Genomic DNA, 27,634 nt, shown 5'->3' on the forward strand with positions numbered 1-27,634 from the left:
AACTTGAGACAAAGCATTCTCAGTCAGGGAGCTCCCTATGGTACGAACTTGCAAAGGACAAGAGGCGAATCCAGAGTCTGACTGTCCTTAGGAAATACTGCAAAACCTTCCTCTTCAGAAAGGCCTTTCCAACACAAGAATGATGCTCGCAACTTTGGCACTCCCCTCCACCCCAAAAAACCCAGTCAGCTGAATGCCCCTGAAGTGAATCAACCTAAACAAAAGGAAATTAATAAATATATAAATAATTAAAAATTAAAACCAAAAATTCCTACCCCAAGCAGATGTTTTAGAAAAGGTTCAGAGAAGGGCAACTAAAATGATTAGGGGTTTGGAACGGGTCCCATATGAGGAGAGATTAAAGAGGCTAGGACTTTTCCGCTTGGAAAAGAGGAGACTAAGGGGGGATATGATAGAGGTGTATAAAATCATGAGTGATGTGAAGAAAGTAAATAAGGAAAAGTTATTTACTTGGTCCCATAATATAAGAACTAGGGGCCACCAAATGAAATTAATGGGCAGCAGGTTTAAAACAAATAAAAGGAAGTTCTTCTTCACACAGCACACAGTCAACTTGTGGAACTCCTTGCCTGAGGAGGTTGTGAAGGCTAGGACTATAACAGGGTTTAAAAGAGAACTGGATAAAGTCATGGAGGTTAAGTCCATTAATGGCTATTAACCACGATGGGTAAGGAATGGTGTCCCTAACCTCTGTTTGTCAGAGGGTGGAGATGGATGGCAGGAGAGAGATCACATGATCATTACCTGTTGGGTTCACTCCCTTTGGGGCACCTGGCATTGCCACTGCCGGAAGACAGGCTACTGGGCTGGATGGACCTTTGGTCTGACCCAGTATGGCCATTCTTATGCTCTTTACCCTGAAAGGAGAGAAGGGCCAAGGACCCCATGAAGTTCATTAGGGACTTTGCAATTGGTTTTACGTGGAAGGCACTGAGATGTTATGGTGACGGGTGGCAGGATAAAATCCTAGGATAGATAGATAGATTTTTAAGGGCGGGAAAGACCGTTGCACCATCTGGTCTGATCGCCTGGATAGCACAGGCCAGAGAGTTCCATCCAATTACTCCTGTACTGAGCCCCATAACTTGTGTTTGACTAACGAAATGTTTCCCCACTCCACCCCAAAAAGGCATCCAATCCTAATGGATGGATGGATAGATAGAAAGCATAATTCATTACAGCATGTAAAACTCTGAGAGGTTAAAAGGTGCCATGTAGTTGCAAAGTATTGATAATATTAATCATTATTATGGGAGATGGGGGCAGCCTGATATTAGGAGACCAGCACCTCCTAATGACCTGTCAACATAACAGCTCTAGACACTATGGAAGAATGCAACTGAATTCAATAACTTGCCATAATGCTCCCCAAAACTGGGGACAAGAGCTCTGCTTTAAAATAAAGGGGGGGGGTCAATCTTCTTGCCTTGTACTTTAATTAAGCCCAGGGATACGTTGCCGATTCAGGTAAATGATGTTTATACACCTGGCATTCAGCTGAGTGCATAATTCCTATTTAGCCATTGCACAGAAGTATTTTTAGGCTTCAAAGGAATCTGACAGGTAATTCCCACTCCAGTTCTACAGGGCAGCGGAGAAGTGATTATCCTTCTCCCTAGTAAATCAATTAGGAATGGATGGATGTAACAGGGTTCTCCTCCTCCAAGTAACTGTTAATCGTCTAAGCACTAATGAGCAGACAGCGTTAGCAGCAGTGTGCAAGCTAATCAATCGACAGAAAGTGTGAGCATCTCTGAGTCTGACCGACAACCTGGGAGGTTCAAACTCAGGGAGAAACTGATACACACTGTAAAAACATTTCACCTGGGAATGCAGAGAGAGTTCATGTTGCCCTCTTGTGACAGGTAAACAAAGAGGTTGTAAGATTTACATCCAATGCACATGGGAAGTCACTGCCTATAGCTCAAATGGTTAAGGTTGTGTTTTCATATTGCAGTAGTGCCTAGTGGCTCCAGTCAGAGACAAGTTCGCCATTGTGCTAGGTATCGTATGAACATTTAACAACAACAGAAATACTCCCTGCCCAGAAAAGTTTACAGTCTAAGTACGTGGGACTGCTTCCTGTAACATGCATCCATCTCTCTCTCATCCTTAGACAACGCAAAGGGGAGGGTGGCTCACGGTGACGTGATCCTGGGAAATGACAAATCCAAGACAATCTAATGCAGCAACGGAGGTGCTCAAAGCACTTCACAAATTCTGCACATAGAAATCACTTTGTCTTCCACTGACGTGGAGCCAATTTGGGGTTGACACAACGCAGCGTTTAACCGTGTGCAGCAACAATGCGCGACCATTTAGGACCGGCTGCAGTTGAAGCGGCAAGGAGTGAGTACACATATTGGACGGTGGGGTAGAACTACCAGGGGTGGCCAACCCGTGGCTCCGGAGCCGCATGCGGCTCTTCAGAGGTTAGTATGCAGCTCTTTGTATAGGTGCTGACTCCAAAGTGGAGCTACAGATGCCAACTTTCCAACGTGCTGTGGGGTGCTCACTGCTCAACCCCCTGCTCAGGCCCAGGTCCTGCCACCGCTCCACCCCTTCCCCCAAGGCCCCTGCTCCTTCCCCTGAGCCTGCCATGCCCTTGCTCCTCCCCCTCCCCACCAGAGCCTCCTGCACACTGCAAAACAGCTGATTGTGGTGGACGGAGGCATGGGGAGGGAGGGAGGGAGGGGGAGGCGCCGATTGGTGGGGCTGCCGATGGGCGGGAGGCACTGGGGGCCGAAGGGGGGTAGCGGATGGGGGGTTGCTGACATATTACTGTGGCTCTTTGGTAATGTTCATTGGTAAATTCTGACTCCTTCTCAGGCTGGCCACTCCTGGACTAAGCTGTAAATCCAGAAGGGTTTCCGAAGTTGTTAGGAAACGGTGTATCCCAAGGCTGTGATTAGCCAAGGAGATAACTCTGATGATGTAATACAGTAGATTCTGCTTAATAGCAACCCAGTATTAACAACTTTTGCTTACTAGCAACATTTTGCCAGCAAATGATCCTGTCCCATGGACTTTGATATTAATGGGATATGGATATTGGCAACAGGCATGCCAGGCTGCCTGTTAACTTTATTAGAAGACAGGTCCTACCTGTAATCAATTTGCTGGCTCCGAACCTGTGCAGCCAAGTACTTCTGTTGCACATCATGGCTTCCAAAAACGTTGACCATCTCTCGCCGACAAAGTTAGGGCTCTGGAGGGCCAGGCGCTAAGCAAACGTGAGTAGCTGAGAAGTTGGGTGTCTCAAGATCCGTTGTTTGGTGCATTAAGAATAGCGTTACCACTTCACAGGATCACGCGATCAGCACAACCCGAGACGACAAGCAGCAATGTGACGGCCAGGATGGCTTTTTATATACAAACACTATCGTCAATTTGTACGCTGCTGCACTCCGTGTCGCACAGGCGGAGCGTCCACTCTAACGACATACAGCACAGCAGGCTAAGATCTACATTTGCTCTGCTCGTTACAGTGCAACAATTATGGCAGGTTTTGATCGTGCCTTTTTTTCCATTTTATTTTTCAACATTGTATCAAGCAGAAATGGAATAAACAGTACCTCAGCTTCTACAATTATCGTTGCTTTGCACGAGTACATGTATGCATGAACCTGAAAACAAAGCCATCCGCATCCTGGAAACTGCCAGATAATGGCACCATTTTGCTGGGAAACAAGTGGTTGCTAATAAGCAAAGTGTACTGTATCTGCAACCTGATATCTTGCTTCAGATCTTAGGTGGGTGAAGTTGCTCTGGAAACAGAATGAACCGGAATCAGCTCTCCAGCTTGCTTCATAGAGCTATAGCTTTTAAGGCCAGAAGAGATCATTGTGATCCTCTAGTCTGAGCTGCTGTATGGCACAAGCCGGAGAACTTCATCCAGCACCAACAGACTGTCTCCATATCAATCCTGTGCACTAGATCTCACCAACCAGTTTTGAATCAACTCTATCTGATGCTTGTGTGCTTTCAATTACAATCAGTTGAATAAAGTCTATTAATGAGGCCACAGAGGGTCCTGTGGCACCTTTAAGACTAACAGAAGTATTGGGAGCATAAGCTTTCGTGGGTAAGAACCTCACTTCTTCAGATGCAAGAAGTGAGGTTCTTACCCACGAAAGCTTATGCTCCCAATACTTCTGTTAGTCTTAAAGGTGCCACAGGACCCTCTGTTGCTTTTTACAGATTCAGACTAACACGGCTACCCCTCTGATACTTAATGAGGCCAGTTGTCATCTTTCTGACTTGCCTTTGGACTCTCAAAAAACCACTCCTCCGAGGACAACAGCTGGGACCTTGTGGGGGCAAGCAGTGACAAAATCTGTACAGCAAAATGCAAACAACTTTGTCCCATTTCACTCAGAACATTGACCAGGTGAAGACAATTGTCACAAGAATTCAGCCTCTGCTTTGAAAAAAAATAAAAAAGCTGCCCTCTACATATGGGTACGGGTAGTTCTGGCTGATTGCTATAGAAATGTGCCCGCCCAAAAAGATTGCAGACAGAGAAATAAACATCAGTCCTGAAACCTCTGTGGCCTGACCAGTGATGGAAAAACAATAGTAAATAATAATAGCAGCAAAATACAACTCTGGAAAGCTATCTAGAGAGACATGAGATAGGCAGTTTGAAAATGATCAAATGTAATCGTCTCCGAGCCTGCCTAATGTGCAGTACTGATTCAAGCATTTAGCTCCAGCAATCTTGGCCTGACTTCCAGGGGCAGCTGAAAGTGCCAGGGCTCTGCTAGGTCCTTGAACCACCACAATGAGGACTTCAAATCCAAAAGCACTCCGTTGTCACGCTCGGTCTGTGTTCTGTGAGTCAGCTGCAGCTCTAATTGCCTCATGTGGGAAGCCTGGGCAGAAGGCTTGAAAGCTGTGACATCATGTTCTCTCCCACAAGTTCCACTCAAAGCTTGGGTCCCGGCCCACAGCTCCACACACACGCATATCAGCCCTCTGACGTGACGTCACCAGCCACAGGGGTCAGTTACAGCTTTTCCTCCAACTCTTTTGCTAAATTAAGGAAATCCAGGTTGGATATTAGGAAACACTATTTCACTAGGAGGGTGGTGAAACACTGGAATGGGTTCCCTAGGGAGGTGGTGGAGTCTCCTTCCTTGGAGGTTTTTAAGGCCCGGCTTGACAAAGCCCTGGCTGGGATGATTTAGTTGGGAATTGGTCCTGCTTTGAGCAGGGGGTTGGACTAGATGACCTCCTGAGGTCCCTTCCAACCCTGATATTCTATGATTCTATGAAACATAAAAGGAAGCAGCATTGAATGCAAGGAAGGGATGTCTTTTACCTGGTGTTTCCAATACTAAGTGGCTGATAATAAGGCAAGGAAAGGTGGATTAGTTGAAATCAGCAGAGTCAAGCGTCTCATAAACATTTGTGTGAATTCAGCTTATTTGCAGGTAGAACAGTCAGCAACAAGTCAATTTACCTCCCTCATTTCTCTAACAACAAACTAGACATGTTCTGCCTGAGATTAAGGGCTTGATTCTGATCTGTATTACCGCTGTGTAAATCAAGAGTAATTCCACTGAACTTCACGGAGTTACACCAGTGTCAATTAGGCCAGATTCACGTCCTTGAGTGCCTCATGATTTACTGCTGGAGTTTGCTTCAGGATCAGAATTCTTTTTTAAAATGAAGCGAGCATGGTAATTTTGTTTCTATGGCTACCAGATCAATGGCTCTCCCTTACCTTCCTCTTGTTCGTAGGACTGACATAAAGGTAGCTCAGCACAGTCTTCAGGCCCACTTTGTCATTTAGCTTTTCATAGGTAGTGCCATAGTCCGTTGACCTGCAGGGAAGAAGAGACAAAAAGAAAATCGACGGTTATTCAAACGTTGGGGAGGAAAATTAGCATATGAACAGATGCCTGAGGCTGCACATTCTTGTTCCTAAACCTGAGGTTTCATTCCAGGGAGAGGATGGAAAGGGGAGGAGAAAGACCTTGAGCCCTTTGGGACAGAGACTGTGTCTACATCTTCTGTTCCCCATTCTGCACTGAGAATCACACGGGCAAACCCCTGTGCCCAGGCAGAGCCCCACTGATTCCAGGTGCACCCAGGTGGTTTTCAATGGAGGATCAGGGCTGTTTGTAGGTACCTAAGAATGATCCCCTGATCCCATGCAGCACCCCAGGCACTCCTGTATGCCATGTATTTAAAACAAATAGAACAGATGAGTCCACAACAAAAACCTTGAACACATTTCCCCCCCTCCCCCCCAAGAGATCGGGATCAAAGTCCATATCCACATCATAGCAACTGAGTTCATGTCTAAATCAAATGTATCCATACTGCCATCTCTAAAACTCTGTCGCCCCCGTGCGGATCTGTGCCAGGGGTTTTATTTTTCTGCATTAGGTAGAGAGATTCAGGCAGATCCCACAAGAGACAGCAGATGATCTGGGGGCGACACTGCCCATTCATGACTGGCAAAAAGCACTGCTTCCGTCACAAAGGGGTTTCTGCAGCTTTCTCCTCCTCCTCTCTGGAGGTATTTAGAATCCATTCCCCTTGTTTGTTGCGTCTCTGTGTTTTCACCCCTCCCCCCCCCACACACAAAAAACTAATGTCCATGTAGTCTGCTATCCTGTCTCCAACAGTGGCCAATGCCAGATGCTTCAGGGGAGGATGTAAAATCCTCACTATGCACCTAACTGTGCAAAATTAATGGCCTGGGAAGAAATTGTCTCCTGACCCTTTATGGTGATCACTGCTCAGTCTATGCCCTGAAGCATGAGGATTGGTGGCCTTGGGATGTTCTCCTGTCCCTTTCCTCCCCCCTTTTTCCCTTCATCCTCCTCCTTATATATTTGAATAGAAAATATTTAGGAATGCAATGCACTTGCTAGATGTACGCTCCTCTGATACCAGCTGTAACACAGGTGTTCGTTATCATAATTTCAGTGTCACTGGTTCTGGTTTTGAAGTGTCAGGGGGTGCTGTGATCAATACTCTGATCCCTACGCATCTGCTGCAGGAATGGGCCATGCACCTCTCCCAATGCCAAAGTGAATAGCATTGCTCCCCTAAAGAGTATGATACAGCTGCTACAGACTCCCTGCCAATTGTCTGTAGAGTCTGATTGATTCCACAGTCTGTCCTCAGCCTGCCTTTTTTACTGCGTCAGTGTGAATAATGCACCCCAGCATCACACTGAAAAAGTCCAACGTTGGTGTTGTCCACTGCAAAGCAACAAAACAAGATGTCTGGGGCCAGGCTCCAGAGCAAATCAATGGTGGAATCCATAAGGTGGGAAGCCCAGTTATTGTTACCAATGGGGCTAGGACATCTCATCATGCCTCTGTTCCCAATTTTTGTTAGTTGGTCCCATCTTAAAATGAGCAAAACCAACCCCCATAACTTGAACACCCACAGATCATGAGATGTTTGGAAGCTTAATCAGATTCCAGTTTGTATGGCTTGAGCTTATCTGTACTAAATCTATCTAGGTATCAATACCCAGATCATCACTGAAGTAGCTGGCTGACTTCTGGCTCTCAGAAAATGCTGAAACTAAAGTAGTCTGATGGATAAAACTGAATAATCCAAGAGCAATTAGCTCAGCTGTATGGGGCACCCAGTACATGCACATTCACTGGGGAAGAAATCTTCAACCTATGCTAAATGCTTTGAAATGGAAATAGGATGAACACTGATGTATCTCTTTGGTCTAGCCCCCACCAGCAGTGCTGAAGCTCTGAACAAGCCAGATCCACGATTATACAAGGGAAAGATACAATATATCATGTCGTGAAAACCTGACAATGGAAGAAATCACTAATTTCAATCAGTGTTCAAATCAGTTTCAATCAGTGTTCAAATAGAATACAAATAGTAGTTTAATATTCCCACAGGGCCAGTTTGGTTTTGTTCCCATCATCACTTGCAGATCTCCCAAAACACTTTGCACTTGTAAAGATGTCCTAATGACCCTTTCTCATTAGCCCACTATCAGTCACTTGACTTGCCCTTTCAAAGGATAGGTAGAGAGGAAGTATGATCATTATTTCTTTAGCTTTCCTTGGGCTCTCTGTATTTCAGTGATGGCCAACAACGGCTTTGCAGAAAGTCTCAAAGGACATCACAGTAATACTCTGAACTTCCGTAACATCTTCTGTCAAGAGATCCTGAAGCATTTGACCAGAATTAATCCATTCAGACTCACAAAGTCCCAGTGGCTGCATCGGGGAACATTATCCCCATTTTACAGATGAAGAAACTGAGGCATTGGAGCGGTGAAGGCCAAATGTTTCAAACTAGGGTGTCTAAAGTTACACATCTAAATGCATATCTAGCCACCTGAATAGGAGGCCTATATTGAGAGGTGCTGAATCCCTATAGCTACCAGCCTCTTTTCCTGGAAACCAACCCACTTATTTAGGGGACTAGAACGAGTAAGGTGTCTAACGTTGGGCACCCAAGTCTAAACATTTTGGCCCAAATAACTTGCCCAAGATCACACAGCAAATGGTGAAGCTGGGAACAAAAGGAGAGCGCTGACTCCACCTTTAACCACTAGGCTGTACTCTCACAGCTACTGGCTAGTCACCTGTGCAGCCCCAGACTCCATAAGCAATTTAATGGGATCGCATGTGCTTATGATCACTCAGGGTTAGCTTCACCAAGGAGGCCGATGAGCTACCCCCTCAGCATCGCAGTGAACGGATTTTATGATCCCAGTGCCCTAGTAAAATTCACAGCCCTGAATCAGGCCCCCAGGCAACACATGGGAAAAGTTAGCAGCATGAAACAGCCTTAATAACCCTTAATCCAGCCAGGGCACCCCCCTGGCATGTGGGAGAACCAGGTTCAATTCCCCACACCCGATGGGGAGAAAGGATTTGAACTTGTACCTCCCAAGAGACTGCCCTAACCACCGCATTGAGCTGAAGTTTATCCAGAGGGCCAGCTCTTCCTTTTCCGTGCAGTGTAGGTGTGCTCTGAGCAGGCCTACCAGATCAGGACCCAAAGGCTACATAGGCACCTCCAGGGCTAAGCAGCAGCTGAGTGGTGGGAGGGAGGGTATTGTGAATGCTGGACTTAGCCGCCTCAGTCCCTTCAGGAATCTAGCCCTCAGTGGCTATACTCTGATACCTCCATTTCCAACTTCCACGGTTCAAAGACCATCCAGTGCCCAGAGGTCCACATCCAGAGGTGCTTTTACTGTATACATGTCACAAGGGATAGCTGAGCTAATGACCAAAGACAGTCAAAATGGGATACATTCCACTGACCTCATTAATGCGTTGCCTTTAAAGGGCCACATGGCCACTGATTTTGTTTACTCCAATTGTAGAAACAGGAGGTGGAGGAGATGGTGAATCTAGTGGCTCCAGCACAAGCGACTGAGAGTCAGGATTCTTGGGTTCTCAACTCCTGTGACTCAGTTTACTGATCTGCAAATTGACTATAGCCACAACTAATAGCAATAATACTTAAATATTAGCAATAGCTACTTAAATATTATTGCATACGACAAAGAATTATATTCAGGATTAATTAGTTGATATGTGAAAATAACTGTACTGACATTGTGATAAAATAAATATGATGAATACCAATGATATGATTAGAAGTTGTGACGATGAGAGGAAAGACACAGGCTTTCAGTAAAAGGTCAAAAAGACCATTCTCCTGTACATTCCCGCTCACTAATCTCACAACTAGCGCCGTGAGGAAAAATTTCCCACACTACTTTTTTTTTTTCCTGAGAAAAATTCTGATTCAGTGACATGGGAATGTTCAACAGATGTGTACATTTTGACACGTTTTTCATTTTGAAAATAAAAAATGCCAAAAAAAAAAATCAAAACAGCCAGTTTCAACATTTTCAAAAGAAAATATTTTGATCTTTTTTTTGTTTGAATTGACTTTTTTGGTTCAAAATTGCCTTTAATTTTATTTAAAAAAAAAAAAGAGTAAAAAGCTCCAAATCTAAAAGAAACATTTTGATTTTGTCATAACAAAAGATTTGGTTTGACCTGAAATGCAATTTTTTTCAAATTTTCAATGTGATTAATTAAAAAAAAATCATTTTCATTTCAACCCAATATGATTTTTGTTAGTATTGTAAAATTGCCAAAGCCAGCTCTTCTCAGATCACAGTTTCCAACTTTCACGTGGTAAATAAGCACCCCGGCTTTCACAATAAGCCAAAAATCAAACGAATCCCATTTCAAAACAAGCCAATCCCTATGAACCCCAACACTCTATGTTACTAGATCCCTCCTGCGAGCAGTCTGGGACTGTTGTGGGCCCACTGTGCACCCCGACTCTCTCCCCTCCTTATCCTCTTGCCCGGAGCTGATAAAAAAAAGAAGCAACAAGCTACAAGCCCAACAAGCTACAAACCAAAAACTAGCCAACGAACAACTCTCAAACTAATTAAGCCCAAAACAAACCCAATTTCTGCATTTTTTTCGCAGGTTTGGCATGTCTGCTCAGAACACCTCATCATCAGTTTGCACCACTGTGGCCAGTTTATCCTCTCTCAACACAAAGCTTTTGGGAGATCACCAGCGACAAAGCAAAACGGTGCACCAGGTAAGAGAGAAGAAAGATAAACAGGCCCTCGCACATCTGCATGCTACAGTTCTGGTTGAGATATGCTACCAAAGCAGAGATTTATATAACCTCCAAAGAGGGAAAGGCCAGAGGGGTCTCGATGGAGTCCATTAGGCTCTGATTAACCTATTTTATATGGAAGACACTCAGATACTACGATGACGAGCAGCAATACAAAACCCTAAGACAGACAGACTATTCTGTGTGGAGTAGCTGTCATTGTCATATAAGGATGGGGAGAGGGGCCTGACGAGATCAAAGGTCAGCCTCCATTTTGCAAGATGGGGTCTGGCGTGCAGGGGGCAGCTCCAACAGACTCTCATTGCTGTATTATGGAAAGCCTATGTAACCCACACACCTTCTGGGTGTGGTGTTCTGTCCCATCTAGACCACTTAAAAGCGAGACAGATAAAATATGTCTGCTCTACAGCCTTCACTAAAAGCTAGTTGGCTTTTAGCTCAGGCGGTAGAGGCTCATGCACTAAGCTCCAGAGATCCCAAATTCGATTCTGCCCGCTGACTACCGGGGTCTGTTGGCGTTACACCTACATAAAAATAATTGACTTGTTCAATACAAACCCTTGTGTTGCTTTAATGCAAAGTACAATGTGTTCATTCACTAAGGTCACCATATTTGAACACTGAAAAAAGAGGACACGCCACAGGGGCCCCCAATTCTGCCCCCATGCCAACCCTTTCCCCACCCCAACTCCACCCCTTCCCCCCCCCCACATTCCAACCCCTTCCCCAAATCACCACCCTGGCCCCGCCTCCTCCCCTGAGTGCGCCACATTCCCCCTCCCTCCCAGCCACCCAAAGCAGCCGCCTCCTCCCTGGGCTCCAACTTTCCCGGGTCCCACCGCTCTCCAGCACGTGCGCCCCCAGCCAGGCGCTTCCCCTGCACAGCCAGAGCCGGGCGGGGGCGGAAACTTGCTTCGGGCTCCGGGCCTGCCCCTGAGCTGGGCATCCCAGCCCCAACGCGCTCCCACCTGCGAGGCTGCATCCCAGCCGCGGGCTCCCTCTCTGGCCGGGCTACAGCAGAGACGTGCTGCAGCAGCTCAGGCCGGGCGGCTGTGGGAGGCGCTGCCGCGCACCGAGAAACTTTCCCCTGAGCTGGGACCCCCCCTGGGCAGCAGCTCAGCAGGGGAGGGGGAGGCAGGCCCTGCTGCACAGACCACTGGCGGGGGCGCTCCTTGCACGGCCGGGGCGGAGTGGGGAGACTGAAGCTCTGCCAGGGCTTCGGGGGATGCTCGGAGGAGGGAGAAGTGGCCGCGGGTCCCCCCCACCCGCAGCTGGCTGCAGCGAGGTCACCGCTCCTAGCCGTGGGGTTGCAGCAGCACTGTGGGAGGAGGGGGGGTTGCAATCCGCAGGCTGCAGCGAGCTGACACCCCAAGAGGAGAGGGAGGCAGTGGGTAGGGTTATCATACGTCCGTATTTTCCAGACATTTTTATATATTTAAAAAGTCCTCCCAGACGGCGATTAACTACTAAAATGCTAGACATGTCCGGGAAAATACGGACATTTGGTAACCCTACATTCACCCTTGTATACACCATGCCCTATGCCATCTGTATGGCCGAAACAAATTACATTGAAGGAAGAATATCGACTGGTTTCTAGGGACAACGATTGCATCGATCCAGTCCGAGGGAGACATATGAGCCTTCTATTCAAATCAATCAACTTTCCTTGAAGCTACAATGGCACTGAAACCTGTTTACTCCCCCTGGAAAAAGCAGATTTATAAGGTAAGTCACTTATTTGGAGCTTGTGGATTCTCCTGTAACCCATATGGTAGTCAAAATGCAGGAGAGAAAATTACCTGCTTAATTCAACTGCCCTGACAAGCTATTAAGCATTTAAACCATGATGCACCTGCTCCCAAACTGTATTAGAGCAGGGCTTGTGGACCTAATATGGAGTGAGAAAGTTCCCTCTGGCAAGCCCAGTCGTAACTCAATGTAACGAGCACCTAAGGAAATCAATCCAATTCCCACATTTATATGAGCGTGGGCTTCCTCACAAACCCTACAGACAAATGGGCCTGAGCCAGCACCTTCTAATATTGCAATAACAAGCACTCATCCTGGGGAAATGAAACGGAGGTGGCAAGAGAGAGCGGGAGAGCGAGGGAGAGAATATTGGAGCAGACAACGACCCACCTGGGACAGCCAGGAAGGAGCCTATCTTCAGAAAGGACAAAGTTACGCCAGCTGACTCTTGTCAGCAGAGCTGTCCCATCAGCCCAGTCTGCCACCCTGCCCCGCCCATGCTCTGGCAGGGAGAGAAAAGGAAAATGGAGGGGTTTTGTTTGTTTGCATCTTGAACCATTCGGCTGAGGAAACAGGCAATAAAATATGGATCAGCCCCTTGGGGATGGAATTCCTGCAAACTCTGCGACTTGTTTAGCTGGGAGTGTGCGTGTGTCTGAGTCTCCCTGTAAACAGAGGTCTTCTCTCTCCCGCGGGGTGAGTCACAGTGCGCGTGTGCATTTTCTGTCTCCCCTTCGCTTACTGTCCCCTCTGAATGTGCCTCTGTCTCTGTCGGAGATGAAAGAATGTCTGGGGACATGGTGAAATGTGCGGCGATCCCTGCACAACTGGACACCGACATTCAGGGATAGCCCCAGTTCACCCATCAGTGGCCCTGCAATCCCTGTAGCTACACCACCATGGCCCCCTAAGCACGGAGAGGAGCAGGAGCAATGCAAACCCTGCTGTCTCTTGTCTGTACACAGGGATCAGCAATGGTTTGCACCCATTGCTGGTCTTCAGTGGCTGAATCGGGGTTATACCAGAGCGTAGGCCAGGCCTTAATTTCAGAGAGCATGAGGGATGGAAACGTTGCTCCAGACTTACAAGTCATAGAAACCCTCTGTGAGAGTCACCAGCTTCCCACCCAGCTGGGGAGGCTGAGACGCGGAGGGCTGCATGTAACTGGCACGCATACCTGTGCATTTAAGATGAAGAGTAAACGCACAGAACCTGGCGTGTTAGACAGCTGACCCACTGCCCCATTTCACAATGCTGTTGTGTTCCCACCACCTCTTGTATGTCCCTCCTGCTCTCTCTCACAGCTTATTTCCACAGCGGCTGTGGGCTATTGGCACTCTACTTGTCCTACCCTGGTGATATTTCCCCCTGCACTTGGGATCTGAGAGGTGCACATTCCTTATGCTGCTCCACTGCCCAGAGGTGAATTTCACCCTCCACAATTCAGATATTGCACAGTTACCAGTGCTCAAGCCCTCTGGGCCACTGTTACTGCAGGGGAGAGAATTTGTTCCAAGTCCCAGTCAATGCTCTGTGACTTGGCAGTCAACAGGACCCAGGCCACTTTGGGTTGTGGAGTGCAATGGTTCACTCCGCTTTGTCCTTGATGCCCCTTGGTTTGTTCCTCTGATGTTCCAATGTGTCCAGTGATGTGCTGCTGAGCCTCCCTGTGCAGGTGACACACAAATTGGGGGAGTGGTAAATAATCAAGAGAACATGTCACTGATTCAGGCCAGTCTGGACCATTAGGGAAACTGGGCACAAACAAACCCTTTTAATACAGCTAATTGTAAACGTATATATCTAGGAACAAAGAATGCAGGCCATACTTATGGGATGGAGGACTCTATCCTGGGAAGCAGTGATTTGGGGTTGTGGTGGATAATCAGCTGAACATGAGCTCCCAATGTGGCCAAAAGAGTTACTGCCATCCTAGGATGAACAAACAGGGGAATCTCAAGTACGAAAAGAGAGGTTATTTTACCTCTGTATTTGGCACTCGTCTGACCGCTGCTGGAATCCTGTGTCCAGTTCTGATGCCCACAATTCAAGAAGGATGTTGATAAATTGGAGAGGGGTCAGAGAAGAACCACAAGAATGATTAAAGCATTAGAAAACATGCCTTGCTGTCATAGATTCAAAGAGCTCAATCTAGTTACCTTAACAAAGAGAAGGCACAGTCTACCCGTATCTCCAAGGGGAACAAATATTTAATAACGGGCCCTTCAATCTAGTAGAAAAAGATAAAACACGATCCAATGGCTGGAAGTTGAAGCTAGACAATTTCAGACTGGAAATAAGGCGTAAACTTTTAACAGCGAGAGTAATTAACTATTGGAACAGTTTACCTAGGGCTGTGGTGGATTCTCCATCACTGACCATTTTAAAATCAAGATTGGATGGTTTTCTAAAAGCTCTGCTCTAGGAATTATCTTAGGGAAGTTCTATGGCCTGTGATATGCAGGAGGTCAGACTAGATGATCCCATTGGTCCCTTCTGGCCTTGGAACCTATGAATCCCCTGCACCCACTGGGGCCTGGGAGTTCTTTTCCCCACTTCAAAATATCAAGGATGCCACATGTTGCCTCTCCTCCTTCTGTTGGATGACTTCTTGGATGACCCAGTCATGTGTAATGGGAGCTTTTTCAGCTCTTAGCTGCAGCAGGTACATGGAGCCAACTCCCTAGCAGGGAGAGCTTTCCCCCAAAGCATTTTAGCGAAATAGGTGTTATCCAAAAAAAGTCAGCGAGTCTAACTGTCTGAATAAAACCAATTTCCCTCTCGATTCATCCAGTCTCACTTCCTTGGTATCTCGGATATCACAATTCTACCAGATCTCATAATACTTTCCAGGGTGAGCAAGACCTGAATTTCTAATGTCAAAAAACAAATAGGTCACCTTTAAGCCTTTTGGGGAGCTCTTATTTGTCCTCAATTCCATTGATTTAACTTTTTCCACTTTAATGTGCATGGTCTCCAAACAAAACCCTGCAAAAGTTCCTCCTAAGGAACCGGCTCATGATACCAAAGCAATTTTTTTCCCTTAATGACAGCTTCAATCACCAAAGGTTTGCAAGACTTAAAGATGACCTCTGCTGATAAGCTTCAATTTATACAGCGCAGCGGAGATGGGCAAGGCAAAACTGGCTGTCATTGTGTATTAGTCATTATGATTCATAGTTCAAACTGAAGAAGATATGAGCCGTCTGGGAGCACTGGGTTTTTGTTTTGTTCTGGGGTTTGGTTTTTTTTGACAGCAAAGGTATCCTCTGTGCTCCTTCAGTCTGAATCTTTGCAAGGAGACTAGATGGCTCATGGGATTGGCAATAGGATACAGAGCCTTCTACCACTAGGGTAATGATTAAAGCCCTACCACAAACTAGCAGCGACCAAAATTTGTTCTGTTCGATGGTTCTTCGGGGTCGGTTGTGACAACTGGGCCAACAAATGTACCCGAACTGCAAACTCAACTGTAAAAAATATGTAAAAGTTCAAAAAAATGGCATAATAACCTATAACAACAAATGTTGATGGGAAAAGGTACAAAAGGGAGGTGGAATAACTCTAAATTAGTCTAAACAAAAAGGCCAAATATATGATTCAAGGACTCTGTTGAAATTATACTTTGTTAAAAAACAGGATATGTGGAGCTGGAATTTAATGAGCCAAGATTGGTATGTCAGATATTAAGTCTAATTGATGGACAATTATTCAACCCATGTCTCCCTCTTTGGGTCCTGAAAGAATGAGCTTTTGTGGGGAAATGAAAGAACAAAGAAGAAGAACAGACAGAGGCTACTGGAGTGCGCTTCACCATCATGGCTGCCAGCCCCGCTCTTTGCTGGGACCCCGACCTGCATTATCCCGATGCTGAGAGGTGACCTGATCAGAATGGGGCAGAGAGAGAAACCCAGATAACCTCACCACCACCATCCCTCACCACCTCTACCGGCTCCAGCTGGGTCCCAAACTCCATCTGGAATGACAGTTATTACTGTCTTTGGTACCATCTAAGAGACTATCGAACAACTGGGCTTTTCCTAATAAGACTGGACTTTAAGACTGGACAATGTTCCCTCTCATTTTTTACATCCACGTGCGGAATGAATTTTGTTATGTGCACCAATATGGAGGTGCTGCGTGGCGGGGGTGGGGCCAAGGGATTCGGCGTGTGGGAGGGGGCTCAGGGTTGGGGCAGAGGATTAGGGCGTGGGGGGGTGAGGGCTCTGGCAGGGGTGTGGGCTCCGGGGTGGGGCTGGGGATGAGTGTTTTGAGGTGTGGGAGGGGGACTCAGGGTTGGGGAAGAGGGTTGGGGTGCAGGAGGGGGTGAGGGCTCTGGCTCAGGGTGCAGGCTCTGGGGTGGGGCTGGGGATGAGGAGTTTGGGGTGTGGGAGGGGGCTCAGGGCTGGGGAAGAGGGTTGGGGTGCAGAGAGGTGAGGACTCTGGCTGTGGCATGGGGCTGGGGATGAGGGGCTTGGGGTGCAGGCTGCCCCGGGGTTGTGGCAGAGAGAGAGAGAGAGAGAGAGAGAGAGAGAGAGAAAAAACGGACTCCCTCCAGCCCTCTCTCGCCACAGCAGCCCGGGGCTGGGGGAGAGGCGCTTCTCCCCGCCGCAGCCCTGCATGCCCCCTACCTCTCCCCTCTCCAGTCCAGGCCCCTGCAGCTGCGTGCCTGCGTGGCCCTTGATAGCCTGCTGTGCGGCCATGCAGCTTAGAGGGAACTTAGGACTTTAACAGCAGCAACGACATCTCCAGCCCATCATAACTAACTTATTCTCTTCTCCAAAAGGCCAGTTGTTATCATCTTTGATACCCTCTAAGAGACTGTCAAACAACGGGGGGGGGGGGGGGGGGGAGGAGTCCCTTCTCAAAACTCTCTCTAGCTAAAGGGAAAGGGGATGAAGGAGGTTGTTAAAATGGAAGCCTGACTTAATATTTTACATTTCAAATGCTTTAACTATTTTCCTTCTTTTCTGTATCTTTAATAGAAGGTTAAAAGGATTTTTAATGGTGTGTTTGCCCTGGTGCTAAGCAGTCTGACGTCTCTGCATACCAAGCCCCAAACCCTGTTAAACATTGGTTAATGCTGGACAGGGACAGTAGTATGTTAACACCTTTAGCCCATTTATTTCCCCAAAATTAATACAACAGGTCTCTGTGGTCACAATTCTGTTCCCTTTAGACAGCTGTCCACATCACAGCGGGCACTAATTGGCAACCTTCGTTTGATCAACTTAGCAAGGAGTCTGACCCTGAGAAGCGATCTCTGCAGGCCAGGGTTAAGCAGTGTCGCTTGTACCAGCCCACCTCTATTTGTCCTCTGGGAAAATAGGGGACCCTCTGGATAAATCCGGTGATTTAATTATTCAGAAGGTCCCTCAGCAATGGGCAGCCTGAATGGCTTTGGACCCACCCTCTGTAAGTGGCTCAGAAGCTGTGCTCAGCCATGTCCCAGAAAAGGAACTGCCACATTTCTCTCGTCCCATCTGAAGCGGAGGTGGGCATGAACTGAAACTCCAGCTCTAAACGCATCCGATCTTGAGGAAAGTTTGAATCCAGACCTGGGTCTGAGCTAGGAAGCTTCAGCCTGGCTCCAGTACTAGTGTGGTTTAACTTTTACAGAAGCTGTTGCTGATGCTTAAGAGCAAACCGTGACCACCTGGAGTCTGTGTATATCCTGCCAGAAGAATATCTCCAGGCTTTCATTCATCTGCAGTAAGCCAACATCTGGAAAATGACCCAAGCCGGAGGCAGCGAAGAATACAGGTGACGCTCTAGCTCTTCCTAAGAGTTCGATGCTGTTCACTGGTTGTGACCAAAGCAGGAGCCAGTGGAGACGTTTCTCTCCATTACACTCAGGTTTATCTTTATGCCACCTACGGTCTACAGAACAGAGATAAGGATGTCAGAGAGGTCCATAGGAACGGAGTGGTGCCAGCTTTCCAAGTGATCTTTTTGGTAGAATTTTGCATGAAGGTATTTTTCTGATGTCACGGTTTTGCTCTATGTGCTACTTTGAGAAAATAAAGTCATGACAGTAAATACATACCCTTCCCATCCAAGGTTATCAATCCACTCTACAAACATAAATTAAATAAGCCTCATACCACCCCTGAGAGGTAGGTGATGGTATACACCCATTTTACACATGGGGAAACTGAGGCACTGAAAGATTAAGGGCTGGATTTAAAAAGATATTTAGGAGTCTAAGGTGAAAGATGGGTGCCTTGTGAGGTTTTGAAAAATGCCTAGGTATGTAACTCCCATTGATCTCAATGCAGGTTAAGCATCTTTCTTCATCTTTAGGTGTGTAAATGTCTTTAAAAATCTGGCTCTAAGTGACTTACCCAAGGTTGCGCTGTGGTAAAGCGAGGCAGAGAAACTCAGGTCCCCTGACTCCCAGTGCTGAGTGTTAACACAAGATCGTCCTTCCTTGGAATTTACTGATGCTCTAACGTCGGTAAATATGTTACACTTAAAATTAGTCTCCATGCCAAGCAATGTGCTGGAAGTGTGCTTGAATGCAAGAGATAAAAATGATTCCAATGCATTATTGTAGCATCTAGAGGCCACAACTGAGATCAGGACTCCATTGTGCTAGGCGCTGTATGCACAGATGGTAAGAGACGGTCCTTACCCCCAAAGAGTTTAGGTGTAATCAAAGGCAGACAGAAGCAAAGTGATTCTCCTAGTGTCACACAACCGGTTAGTGACAGAATTTGGATTAGAGTTAAGGTCTCCAGACTCTCAATCTATCGCCATATCCACTAGGCCACACTGCCTCTCAGTACAGCGTACACATGAGAGCCTGGGTTCTAAGCTCCTTTGACCTTCCACCCCTACGAAAGACTTCACCAGGAGGCACATGAAGTAACCAAGGTTGGGAGACGGGGGACGGGGCGGGGGAGGGAAATCAGTATGTCCCAGGAAAAACACCTCCAGCCAAGATGGCTACTAAAGAGAGAGCAACTTATTTTCCCTGCATTGTTCAGTAAAGAGCGAGAGAACCCGCCAGGTTATAAAACTGAATTGATCTGACAGTGCTGAGAGTGTAAAACAAACCGGAAGGAAAGCTGGAGGTGGGGGATGGAAGGTAGAGTGCACAGAGGTTCATGGCAAACACCATGGAAATGGCTCGGTGCGCAAGCAGCAGGAGTAATTAAAAGAAGGAGACAATGGGGCCTTGAAGAGACGGCAAAGGAAATTTATTACTGGGGAGGGAGGCACCACAAAGGGATGAAATAAATTTGTCACCTTGATATGTTCACAGAGAAGAGGATAGAGAGCAGATGCTGAGGAGAGAGAGAAATTCCCCCAAGAGTGAAGGGGGACAGAAGAGGAGGAAATATGGGAAGAAAATCTGAGACTCACACTCCAACACAGGCGAGTAGGAAACTAGAGCATTTCGGACAAGAACAGGGGCAGTGCTATCTTCCCTCACTCTTCTCCTCCCAATGGACAATCAGAGCAGTACGAGCAACACGGTGCCCAATGTTAGGGCACAAGAGATTTGGCTTTGGCTTCTCTGCTGAGCCTGCCAGCGAGTGCTGGGTAGCACCATTTGGCCCCATTAGGCTGTTCGATTAGGAGCCGGACTGAGACCTTATCCTCACTGGGCATTTGCCCCACGACAGCCATTGGTGACCAGCTGCAAATCCCTAGTGTGGCCAAGCAAGGCTGCCCCATGCATCAGTGGAGCTTACACCCTGCCTGAATCCTCTGCATGCTGCAGCTGTGCTCTCTCACAGCAGTCTGCTCTGACTACACTAGGGCTTTGAGCCTGTGCAGCCCCATGGATAAGAACATAAGAAGGGCCAGACTGGGTCAGACCAATGGTCCATCTAGCCCAGTCTCCTGTCTACCGACAGTGGCCAATGCCAAGTGTTTCAGAGGGAATGAACGGAACATGGAACCATGAAATGATCCATCCCTGGATGGCTGTAATCAGTGCAAATTCTCACTCAGACAACACCGGAGATATCCGCTCATTTCCCACTGGCCACAGAAACACTGCTAGATGGTAATGACTGTCATTCTCTTTATACCGGTGGCATGGGGCATTTGAACCAAAAACCTAGAGCTAGGAAGTTCCAGATCCTATTGCTATTATGGTAGGATCCTCTCCTCCTTTTTTTCTGGACACTATTGTTATTACTTAGATATGAACTATGAACAACGACACTTCGTCATTACTCACTCCCTCTCTATTTGGTTTTAAAGGGTTGATATGTTTATGCTCCTTGCAATTCGGATGGGTTTTAATTTTTGAGGGCATGTGTCTAGGCATCCTTGGCAGACAGCGTTAGTGACTTGATTCCAAACACACTATTGATTTCAGCACATAGGTGACCTGATGGCACACTCAGGATATTTGTTCTAGAGGATGCTTTATAATCGAATAACCCTGAAGGATAAAAGGAAATGTTCATGACAACCCTCTATTAATCAATCAGATATTAATTAGGTTATTAATTAGAAACAGTGTCCCTCCAAGGGCTTTCCCCCCCTCTTTTTATTACTATTTTTGAAAATGCTAATAATAAATGGAGATATCCCATCTCCTAGAACTGGAAGGGACCTTGAAAGGTCATCAAATCAAGTCAAGTCCAGTCCCCTGCCTTCACTAGCAGGACCAAGTACTGATTTTGCCCCAGATTCCCCAGTGGCCCCCTCAAGGATTGGGCTCACAATCCTGGGTTTAGCAAGTCAATGCTCAAATCACTGAGCTATCCCTCCCCTCCAATGAGTCCCTTAGCCAATTTACCATTTACATCTGAAATATTTTGGTGTGAGAGAATTGCTTTAAATGTGGTCATGGAAGGAGAATCTTTTGTAGCACTAATGAAAGGCCCTCAGATAAACGGTATCTAAATCCAAACTCCCTTAAAATGGGGCTGAGAAAGGAGTGATAAGGGCATAGCAGTAGGCACCACCTCGGGCATTCTGGAGGTTCAGAACTGAGAAATAGCCAGACAAGGAAGTTTAGTGCTGGTGAAACATGCTACAATCACCACCCTGGAAGGTAGAGACCTCCATTTATCCCCAGGACAGGTAGAACCCAAGCAACAGCAGTGCAAGGTGCCCTGGCAATGTGCTACGGACCTGAAGAGATCACCAGCTGGAGAAGATAGTTCATTCAAACCTTGGCTTCCCGGCTGAGGCTGCTAGTGGGTGTCAATTAGTGTCCATGGCAGAAGTAGCTTTGATGAGGAGGATGCTAGAGACTTGTACCATGTGACTGTGGCTCATTGGCCATACAACTTGGACCTGAGTTTCTTCTAGATGCTGGTGAGCTGCCCCTGCTGATCTGAATAGCCTGGAGATAGGAACATTAGAAATGAGGTTAGGTATTAGGGCCAGGCCCCAGGATGAGGGAAGGATGAGGTATTTTGTCACCCAAGTTTTTGATGCTCATCAGGAGACTGACACGGACATACGTATCACAGACTTTGGGAGAGTCTTTTCATCTCTCTGTACCTCAGTTCCCCATCTGTAAAATGGGGATCATAATCTATTTAGATTATTAGCTTTCTGGGGCAGGAACCCTCTTTTACTCCATTTATGTACATCTCCTAGCACAACTAGGCCCTGATCCAGTTGAGGCCTCTATGATACAACTAACAATAAAGACCCATCTCTCCAGTTGATTGAAGTCAGCGTAGCTCCACCGAATTCAAGGGACTGGCATCAGTGAAGCTATTGCAATTCACGCCAGCTGAGTTTCTGTCCCATTCCACCCTGGGGCAACACGAGTTTGCAGAGAGTCCTACATTCACAAGGGACAGTCAGGACTTTGTGAACGTTTTGAAAAACATATAAAACATTGCAGAAGTTTAAGTCGGCAAGTGAAGGGGGAGGCCCAACTTTTGAATCTGGAGCTGTGAACACCCATGGATACATCCCAGGCCAGGGGTAGTCCCGAGAAGGGTGCAATTCATCAATTTTTCACACAACGTTTTCCCAGTGAAACAGAGTATCTGGCAAAAGACCTGTTTTGGTACGAAAAAACATATGTATAAAATTGGCCCAACTCTGAATCCCTCAGAGTCACCAGTTGCAATTACTGCTGAACAGCATGTGTCCATCTATCCTGTCATGGAAGCTTGGGACCCAGTGTGTCTATCTACCCCGCCATGGGAGCTTCAGGCAGAGTTATCTTAGACTGAATTTCCCTCTTGTAAAGCTTTCCCTGTCATCTTTCACACACAGCACTCGGAGAATCATCTAACACAAAATGCCTCAGCCGGGAGAATAAACCTGTTGGATTTTTTTCCCCCCAGACAGAAGATCAATAAGCGGGAACAGCTTGAAAAGTCAGTCAGGCTTAGGAGGGTCCCCAAGGAGATAGCTGGAGACGAGTCATTGTAATGAAGGAATCACAAGAGGCACATAAGGATGTGTAGAGCCTATCCCTGCTCATTAGGGAGGGAAGCCGAGGCTTAGGGTAGGTCTATACTTACCCACTGGTTCGGCTGCAAGCAATCAATCTTCTGGGATCGATTTATCGCGTCTTGTCTAGACGCGATAAATCGATCCCGGAAGTGCTCGCCGTCGACGCCGGTACTCCTGCTCCGCGAGAGGAGTACGCGCAGTCGACGGGGGAGCCTGCCTGCTGCGTCTGGATCCGTGGGAAGTACCTTGTATTTCGAACTAAGATACTTCGACTTCAGCGACGTTATTCACGAAGCTGAAGTTGCGTATCTTAGTTCGAACTGAGGGGTTAGTGTGGACCAGCCCTTCGTAGCACCAGGACAGGAAATGCTAGACTGGAACAGCCTGATATCCTGTCTCCAGCAGTGGTCAATCCTAGGTACCGGAGGAGAGGGTTTAAAACTCCCAGAATTAACGACAATGACACACTATGGGGAGAAATGACTCCCTGTCACTCCCTGAAGCACGAGGGCCGATAACCCGGGAATTTTTTAGGCTAGCTAGTGTAACTACAAACAATTCCTCTTCTTAGCGGGGGAGGGATAGCTCAGTGGTTTGAGCATTGGCCTGCTAAACCCAGGGTTGTGAGTTCAATCCTTGAGGGGGCCAATTAAGGATCTGGGGCAAAATCAGTATTTGGTCCTACTAGTGAAGGCAGGGGGCTGGACTCAATGACCTTTCAAGGTCCCTTCCAGTTCTAGGAGATGGGATATCTCCATTTATTTAGTCATGCCCCAGCTCAGCAGAAGCGGGATCAATCTTCTTGAGGATAGACTGGTTAGAATAGTCAGGAGGCGTTTAAACTAATAACACAAGGGGAGGAAGGAAAATATGAGCACTCAGCACAAAAAGGTGGGAGGGATAGCTCAGTGGTTTGAGCTGCTAAACCTAGGGTTGTGAGTTCAATCCTTGAGGGGGCCAATTAGGGATCTGGGGCAAAATCAGTACTGGGTCCTGCTAGTGAAGGCAGGGGGATGGACACAATGACCTTTCAAGGTCCATTCCAGTTCTAGGAGATAGGATATCACCATTTAAAAAAAAAATTGAGATGCCAAGAACAAAATTAATCAAGGAACCAAAAGGACTTGAAAAGAAGAAATTCTTTAACTGCCTATCCACAAAGCTAGGTGCGTGGGTAAGAAACAAGAGGAGTTGGAATTGCTCATTATGAGTATAAATTTGATCAAGTTGGTATTACTGAAACCTGGGACGACATGACGCCCATGACTGGAATTTTAAAATCAATGGTGATAACCCATTTAAGAAGGCTCAAGGGTAAAAGAGGTGGCACTCTGTGTCAAAAATGCCATTACCTTTTTCTGAGCCTCAGACAATGCAGAAGAAAGTGATCTGGAATGCTTACAGATCAATGTCCTAACAGATAAAGCAAAAGGTGGGATATTAGTTGGGATCTGCTATAGACCACCAACACCAGGGAAAAACCACAATCCCACAACCGAGAAAAAAGGCCATATTGGTTACAAAAAACTTGACCTGGTTTAGAGGGGAAGTGAAGGCAGCTACAAAAAATAAATAAATGGAAGAAAAGGAAAGTTGATAGTACTGTCTATATATCAAAAGCTAGTGATTGAAGAAAAGTGATAAGTGAAGCAAAGGGACACAAGAAAAAATCTATGGCCAGCAGAGGTAAGGAAAAGAAGAATTTTTTTTAAAGTATATTAGGAACAAAAAGATTCCATTACTAGATGGAAACCATAGCATTATCAATAATAATGCAGAAAAGGTAGAAATGTTTAATAAATATTTCTGTTCTGTATTTGGGAAAAACAGATGATAACATTTTTTCCATTTTAGCTTAGGATGATTTTAAACAGAATTCAAACTTTTTAGATGAGCAGGTCCAGATAACCTGCATCCCAAAAGTTTTAAAAATGTAGGCTGTAGAGCTCACTGTACTATTAATGGTGAGTTTCAATAAGTCTTGGAACATGGAAGTTCCAGAAGATTGGAAGAAAACGAATGTAGTGCCAATATTTAAAAAGAGTAAACGGGATGACATAGATCCCAGGCAAGATAATGGAGTAACTAATATGGGACTTGATTAATAAAGAATTAAAGGAGTGTAATATAATCAGTGCCAGTCAATATGGGTTTATGGAAAATAAATCCTAGCAAACTAACTTGATATCTTTTTTGATGATATGACAAGTTGGTTGATAAAGGTCATAGCATTGATGTACTAGACTTCTGTAAGGCATTTGACTTGGTATTGCAAGACTATTGCAAGACCTTTTGATTAAAAAACTAGAAACATAAAATTAACATGGCACACCTTAAATGGGTTAAAAGGTGGCTAACAGATAGGTCTCCGAATTTAACTGTCAATAGGGAACCATCATGACAGGTGGGTTTCTAGTGGGGTCCACCGGGATCTGTTCTTATCCCTACGCTATTGATCAATGACCTGGAAAAAACAAAGCCATCACTGATGAAATTGGCTGATGACACAAAAATTGGGGGGGGGGGTAAATAATGAAGAGCACAGGTCACTGATTCATAGCTATCTGGATTGCTTGGTAAACTGGACTCAAGCAAACAATATGTGTGGTAATACGGCTAAATGTAAATCTCTTACACAATGGGGGATGCTATGATTTTGAAATAGATTTGGGGGGGTTAATGGATAATCAATCTGAACATGAGCTCCCAGTGTGGTGCTGTGGCTAAAAAGGCTAATGTGATCCTTTAATAATAGGGGAATCTCAAGTAGGGGTAGAGAGGTTATTTTATCTCTGTATTTGTCACTGGGGCGACCGTTGCTGGAATCCTGTATCCAGTTCTGGTGTCCACAATTCAAGAAGGATGTTGATAAATTGAAGAATAGACGATTCAGAGAAGAGTCACAAGAATGATTAAAGGATTAGAAGACCTGATGTATAGTGATAAGCTAAATAGACTGAGCTCTTTGAGTCTAACAAAGAGAAGGTAGGTGGGTTACTTGAGTACAGTATATACATATCTACATGGGAAACAAATATTTAATAACGGGCTCTTCAATCTTGCTGACAAAGGTATAACACGACCCAATGACTGCAAGCTGAAGCTAGACAGATGTAGACTAGAAATAAGGGTGTAATTTTTTAGAGTGAGTGTAATTAATCATTGGAACAACGTACCAGAGGTTATGGTGGATTCTCCATCACTGACAATTTAAAATCAAGATTGGATGTTTTTCGAAAAGATCTGCTGTAGGAATTATTTTGGAAATTCTATGGCCTCTGTCACAGAAGTCAGACTAGATGACCACAATGGTCCCTTCTGGAAACAGTATGAATCTATGAATGTGTAATACTATATGGAGTTTCCAGAAATCAATACCTGTGAGAAGCATATAGTGTCCATATTTACCTCTTCTTTAGGGAAGGACAGTGTAGGGACAGTGGTTGGAACAGGTTGACTGTGATCCAAAATATCAGGGTATTCTTCCTAACTCTGCCACTGACTCCCTTTGTGATCTTGAACTAGTTATTACATGCCTCAATTTACCCACTTGTAAAATGTACCTTCCTCAACATGGGGATGGGGAGGGTTACTGAGAAAAGGAATGGTCTTGTATTTAAAATACGGGACCCAGGGACCTGGGTTAAATCCCTGGCTTTGCCACAGACTTCCTGTGTGTGACCTCTGGCAAATCCCTTAATCTACTTTTTGTCTCAATTCCCCACCAATACAATGGATGTAATCATTCTCCACTGCTCCAACCCTTTAGCCCCAGTGCTGCAAAGATTTATGCATGTGCTTAATTTTCAGCATGTGAGTAGTACCATTCAGGCCAACAAGACTACTCAGGACTCTAACTCAACCCTGAGGTATGGACAGGAATCCCTTGGGGAGATTCTCTGGCCACTTTTATGTTGGAGGTCAGACTACATGGTCGTAATAGTCTCTTGCAGTCTTAAAACCTGAGAATCTTTGCACAAGTCGAGCCTTTGTCTACGTGGTCTCTTTAGACTTTTGGTGGAGGGTCTCTCTTACTAGGAGTGTGTACCACACCTAACTTAATCTCGCTTGGGACATCTGGGTGCTACTGAAATAGAATAATTAATAGTATCATTTGGTTGTGGCAGCACCCTCACTGGATAGCAAGTTTAAAAATTAGTACCTTTCCTGAAATAGCTGTTTAATCTTATTTCAACCCAGCATGATTCGGTCACAGCCTCTTGACAGGTTTAACACAGAGACAAGTCAAGTTCCCCCACTGATTTTACTCTGCGTGAAAAAGAAGGAACATTTTAATTTACCCCATCCAGCCCAGTCCATCGTAAGCAATCAAGACAAGGAGACTGTATGAAGCGTCTTGCTAGGCTCCCGCAGGGCGCCATTAAGAACCATGGAGTAGTGCCTGCATCAGGAGGTCGGCCGACCATCCCTTTGCAAGCGGGATGCAAAGACCTTTGATTCATTAGGAAAAAAGTGACAGCTCATCCATTTCCTTCTCCTCTTTACCTGTCTTACCAGAAGGCACGAGTTTCATTTTTTAAGTGAGCTTTCAAATGCAGGGAATGACTTTTCCTTCTTCTTCAGGCTGGATTGCAGAGCAAGTAGATGAGCCTCGTGCCATTGCCTGGGGCCTCTCTGTCACTCAATGCAAGGTGTGGTGCTGCAGGATGCCTTGCTTTTCATGTGTTCACCCCGCGGGCTGGGTTGAGGACTGAGGAGAAAATGAAGGGCAGACGTGCCAGGAGAGGGAAGGAATTGCACACTGCAATACCTTCTAAGGAACCTACCTAGAGATGGAGGTGTTACTGATCAGAGGTAAGAGGAAGAGCGCAAGACCGGGGAAACTTTC

At 46.1% G+C, this 27,634-nt stretch overlaps 1 protein-coding gene across 1 annotated transcript in view; it reads right to left on the minus strand.

Moving 5' to 3' along the window:
- Positions 1-27,634, minus strand: part of SORCS3 (sortilin related VPS10 domain containing receptor 3) — a 471,405-nt gene that overhangs the window by 237,195 nt on the left and 206,576 nt on the right. The window contains exon 3 of the mRNA XM_054036301.1: positions 5,750-5,849. Within this exon, the coding sequence (XP_053892276.1) occupies positions 5,750-5,849 (100 nt within the window). The remainder of the gene's footprint in view (positions 1-5,749; positions 5,850-27,634) is intronic.

This window comes from Malaclemys terrapin, chromosome 7, assembly GCF_027887155.1.
Source record: "Malaclemys terrapin pileata isolate rMalTer1 chromosome 7, rMalTer1.hap1, whole genome shotgun sequence".
Lineage (NCBI taxonomy): Eukaryota > Metazoa > Chordata > Testudines > Emydidae > Malaclemys > Malaclemys terrapin.